This window comes from Nematolebias whitei, chromosome 23 (assembly GCF_014905685.2).
Source record: "Nematolebias whitei isolate Nwh7 chromosome 23, NemWhi1, whole genome shotgun sequence".
NCBI lineage: Eukaryota > Metazoa > Chordata > Actinopteri > Cyprinodontiformes > Rivulidae > Nematolebias > Nematolebias whitei.
The window spans coordinates 1,849,902-1,855,150 of record NC_056520.1 but is presented as its reverse complement, the minus strand read 5'-3'; the positions used below and the strand labels follow the sequence as shown (position 1 = coordinate 1,855,150).

At 51.9% G+C, this 5,249-nt stretch overlaps 2 protein-coding genes across 2 annotated transcripts in view; both read left to right on the top strand.

The window, feature by feature from the left end:
* The window catches only part of LOC119428949 (ribose-phosphate pyrophosphokinase 2), a 5,675-nt gene extending 4,308 nt beyond the window's left edge, over positions 1-1,367 (top strand). The window contains exon 7 of the mRNA XM_037696658.1: positions 637-1,367. Within this exon, the coding sequence (XP_037552586.1) occupies positions 637-729 (93 nt within the window). The 3' untranslated portion in view covers positions 730-1,367. The remainder of the gene's footprint in view (positions 1-636) is intronic.
* Positions 1,368-1,953: 586 nt separating this feature from the next.
* Positions 1,954-3,436, top strand: LOC119428836 (thymosin beta-12). Its single transcript, XM_037696523.1, has 3 exons — positions 1,954-2,021; positions 2,643-2,756; positions 2,829-3,436. The coding sequence occupies exons 2-3, from the start codon at positions 2,657-2,659 to the stop codon at positions 2,855-2,857; spliced, it is 129 nt and encodes a 42-aa protein (XP_037552451.1). The 5' UTR covers positions 1,954-2,021; positions 2,643-2,656; the 3' UTR covers positions 2,858-3,436.
* The last annotated feature ends 1,813 nt before the right edge of the window (positions 3,437-5,249 follow it).

Here is a 5,249-nt window from a genome sequence, read left to right as displayed (position 1 = left end):
CAGCAGCAGCAGCTAGTTGTAGCATGTGGTAACAGCAGCAGCTAGCTATGGCATGGACCACGGTTCTCCTCCTGTGTTGGAGATGACTCTCAGCTACTACCACATCAAGTTATCTGTAAAACTGTTGGACATCATTTAGCCGTGGCGGCCATCTTGAATTTGGTTGAATAGTTTTGCCTGAATGTGTGCATCAGAACTGGAGATATTTTGCTAACAGGACATTGCAGCCACTGGACAGAGTGTTGAGATGATGCTCGGCTACGACCACACAATCGTTTAGTTCCATGTTAGAGCAGGTCAGAACAGTTGTTCTGTTTGCTAACGTCAGTTAGCTGTGGCGGCCATCTTGAATCAGATCCAGTGAGTGCTTCCTGAAGGTTTCGTTAAAATCCATCCAGTGGTTCGTGGGATATTTTGTTAACAGAGACGCGGCTGATCCTCCTGGGCTCAGAGTTCTTGTTGGGATGACTCAGCTACTACCACGTCGAGTTTTACAGTTGGAAGGCTAAGGTCTGTTAACTGTGGCGGCCATCTTTAATCGGGTTGAGGCCAGTTGTAGCTGTTGGTCCAATAAAACTGCAGTGGTGCACGAGTTATTTTGCTAACAGACAAACTCAACGATGTCGTCTCCCGCAGGTCATCGACATCTCCATGATTTTGGCCGAGGCCATCAGGAGAACCCACAACGGCGAATCGGTGTCGTACCTCTTCAGCCACGTTCCCCTGTGAAGAAGAGGCTCCGCCCACTTCTCCCACGAGCGGCGGGGCTCAGAAACACGTGTTTTTGTTTTTTTAAAGAACACACACGCCGTCAGGGACTTGATGGCCCAGCAGATACAGCCAAACAACTTCTCTGAAGTTTCTATTTATGACTACTTTCCTGTTTGTTTGTTTTTGTTTACTTTGTGTCTCTGCAGCGCCGAGGCGTCGGCCGAAGGGTCCATGCTGTCACCTCATGTCGCCTTTTTGTTTGAAACGATGCATTCCTCCCTGACCGTGACAACAGAAGGTTTACGGCCTTTTCTCCTGCGTCACCAGGTTTAGCCTCTAACAGCAGCCGATGCCTCGGCAGCATGCGGAAGAACCTTACGCAGCAGTGGCGTCAACGTTGTCACAGGAAGTCTCACTGATGATTTAATGAGCCGCTACGGACGTTCTGCTGTCGTTCCAACTTCCTGTCACCTCCGTAAAGATGGACAACATTTTTATAGAGTTCACATTCTGAGCCTGGTTCTGTCGCAGCTGGACCGGGTCTCCTCTGTTCAATGAAGGCGCCGTTTAGTGATGAAATCAGAAACGTGATAAGTTTTATTTTTTTTATGTGTAAAACTAAAGCTTTCTTTTAATAATAAAGCTTTGAAAATGGGTCTCTGGTGTGTTTTTTCATCACTGTGTTAGCAAAATATCTTGTGAACCAGTGGACCCTAACGAGTCTCAGAGAGGAGTTAGCCGCAGCTAACGGTGTTAGCCACACAAAGCTGAAACAGCAGCTTCCAGATTAGATTAAGATTTTAATCCAACCCTGAACGATTGCAGCTGGAAGAGGCTCGCAAACAAAAACTGAAGTTTCTGCTGTAATTAATATTATTATTATTATTATTATTACACGACTGAAGCTTTAATATCTGACCTCATCCAAAGCACGTGACGGTTCAAGCATGGCCACAAGGTGGCGCCCAGTGTACACGAGCGATGACTGGAAGAGTTGTGACGTCAGGAGGCAGCGCGCTCGTGCAGGATCACGGGAAGCTTCAGATTTATAAAACTTAATAAGTGACGTGTTCAAAGTGTCGGTCATGAATTAAAGGACCTCAGAAGTCCCGCGTGGACAGGATGTGGGTTTTAGTTTTGGGTGCAGTTCCTCGCCGCGCCGGCAGAGGGCGGAGCTGTCCGGAGGGTTGGGCTCTGAGTGACGTCACGCCTCATTAGCATATTTCTGACTATAAGAGGCGCATGCGCAAAGGCGAAGCAGTTCTGCTGCAAACTGCCGCCGAGTCGTTTCATCGCCCAGAAGGAGTTCGGTAAGAGCTTTTTAATCTTCTTTCTCCACCTCCTTCCGCCTCCTCCGCCGCTCCTGCCCCGAGGTTAACGGCGGGGATTAGTGCTGCTTTGTGAGCGTAGAAGAAGAGCGTGGATTAAAACGTGCGGATTCGAGCTGGAAACGTAGAAGAAGAAATCCGCCTCTGTTCGTGTCGCATTGTTTTTAAAACGCTTTGATCTTTTCTGAGGGCGGGAAACCAGATCTGTGTTTGGGCTCTTTGTCTCGCGCGCTCGCATTCCGCTCCCCTTTGTTCGTGCACGCGCTCAGTTCCGTTATAAGGGAACACGCCCTGCGGGGGTTAGTGACGCAGAAACGCACAGTAAGTGTCCAACCTGCAGCTGCGGGCGGTGGAGGACTTTCATCTCTTTGTTTATTTCTGCTGTTTAAACCCAGACAAGCTCCCCCCCCCCCCCCCCTCCTGTATCTGTGTGGTCTTCAGGTTCTGTCCTCCAGCAGGTCTGGTACAGATGGACAACTGGAGGACATTCTGAGGAGGGGTAGTATGTTGGGAGCCGACGCCCTTCCTCCTCCTCCCCCCCCCCCCCGTAATATGGGGCCCTGACGTTGGTTTTTCCTCCCTCTTCCCCCCCCCCCCCCACAGACTGAACCGCAGCCATGAGCGACAAGCCCGACATCTCTGAGGTGACCAGCTTCGACAAGTCCAAGCTGAAGAAGACGGAGACGCAGGAGAAGAACCCGCTGCCCACCAAAGAGGGTAAGTCCTCACGGTGCCCCCCCCCACCGGTGACGGCGCCCGGATCTGACGGTGTCTCTTTGTGTCTTGCAGTCATCGAGCAGGAGAAGCAGGCGTCCTGAAGTCTCTCCTCCATCATGCACTGCACCCCCCCACCCCACCCCCCCATGCACCGCCTTGTTTTCAGTCACCTCTTCGCCCTATGACCCCGTAACCCAAACGATGACATCACGACCGTAACCGAGCCGCACCACCTGCGGACGGACGTCTGCCGCCTCCCACTCGGAGGGGGAGGGGTGGGGGTACGAGCGGCAGCAGGTCGGGCGGGGGGGGGGCTCCAAACACGGTGCGGCCGCTTCATTCGTCCTGCGCCCGAGCCGAGGCGTCCAGCTTCTTCAGTTCCAGACACATTTTGTCGCACGCCGGCCGAAGTTCGCCCACAAACGTAAACCTTTAAATTTTGTGTTAGAGCTGACCCGGTTCCATCCAGACCTGGGGGGTTCAACCGGACCTGCCTTGACCCTCTGGAGTCTGAGGGCAGCTTCATGTCGTCTCATGAGAGGTTCTGGTAATTTGCTGACTTTTTTTTTTTTTCTTGTTGCTTTGAACTCGAACAACTTCTGGAGTTTTGTAAATTCCCACAGTCGTGTAATCTGCCACAAACATTACTGATGTTGTAATAAAGATTTGTTACGAAGTCACGAGTTGTTATTGGTTCAGAGACGAGTACCACTGATCCACAAAGTAGACGGGGCCGAGCACTGATCCACAAAGTAGACGGGGCCGAGCACTGATCCACAAAGTAGACGGGCCCGAGCACTGATCCACAAAGTAGACTGGGCCCGAACACAAATGACTCGAGCTGATCTGGTGCAGAATAAAGGATTTGTTTAGCTGTTATCCTGAGCTGACCCGGCACACGAGCTGAAGTTTGTCCTTCGGCCTTTTGTCACAAATTAACCGCCGGCTGCTCGCCTTAATGTCATGAACGGGACGTGGTTATTTCCTGGATGTGGAGGTTTAGATCGATGACAGGAGTTTCTCCTGATCCGATGAGTCACGTCTTTAATCTGCAGGACTGACTGCACGTGCTGCTCTTCCGTGGGGGGGTGGACCTGGTCCACAGACCCCCACGTGTTCCCGGCTCGATCAGCTGCTGCTAACGAGGCGTTAATCTGCAGGTTAGTCCTGCGGGGATGGGATTAACGGCTTTCAGGGAAAGTGGAGGATTTGGAGCAGCTGATCGGGTGGAGTCAGATGTGTCAGCATCCCCGTCCTGGTCCCAGTGGGTGTCTGGTAACCATGGCAACAGCTGCTGCTGAGTCACCTCCTGGAGTTGGGCGGAGGGACGCTCTGAGACGGCTGGACATTCAGCACTTCCTGTTTGCAGACTCCATCTGTCTCCTGCAGCGTCTCCACTGAAGACATGTCTTTGTCCCCGTGGGTCTTGGGTCTCAGAGTCCTTCATTACTCTGACCGATGTGTCACTTTATTCCATGACGTTATTGTAAATGAGATTAATAATTCTGCTTCCACGTTCATTACCTGTCCCTCGTTGTCAGCCAACATGGCTGACGGGTCCAAACAGACTGCATGCTGGACAGGAAGTGCACGTTCTGACTTCCTGTCCAGAGTCTCTTGATTCTACCTCTTGTCTTCAACAAAGAACAAAAATGGCTGCAACATGTGTTCATCCTTCCTCTGCTGGGGGGGAATGCAATGACCGTCGGCTTGTAGTCTAATCTAATCTGGCTCCAGAAGCAGCCGAAGATTTTTGCATCGTCGTGTGGATGAAACCTGAGCTGCTTTGGATTAGCTGAAGGAAAACACGACTGCGTGGTTGCTTTATTTTCTGGTCCTTTACAGACGATAAGTCAGGGGGGGTCCAGTCCTGGTCCTGGGGGGCCACTATCCTGCGTGTTGTAGACCAGGGGGGTCCAGTCCTGGTCCTGGGGGGCCACTATCCTGCATGTTGTAGATGTCTCTCTGCTCCAACACACCTGATGTGAATCAATTATTGATTGATGGACTTCTGCAGAGTTGATTTAGCCATCGAACTAGACGTGTTGGAGCAGGGAAACAAGAAAACATGCAGGATAGTGGCCCTCCAGGACCAGGACTGGACACCCCTGGTCTTACACATGCAGGATAGTGGCCCTCCAGGACCAGGACTGGACACCCCTGGTCTTACACATGCAGGATAGTGGCCCTCCAGGACCAGGACTGGACACCCCTGGTCTGGGACAAACAGCACTCTGAAGCTGATCCCACAGGTGTTCATTTGGATGTAGCCTCTGATAAACCCGTTCCGCGGGGGCGAAGTTGCCTTCTTGGAGGACGGTCCCAGACTGTGGAGATCAAACATGACCTCTGGTTGCTCACAGGTGCTGACAATCAGGCGCCTGACTGTCATCACCTGAGGAACAAGAAGCTCAAGACAGGAGTCGAGAGCAGAAAAGGCTGCTCAGGTAAGTTTTTCATGGACACAGTCCACAAACTCGGCTCTGCTGCTCA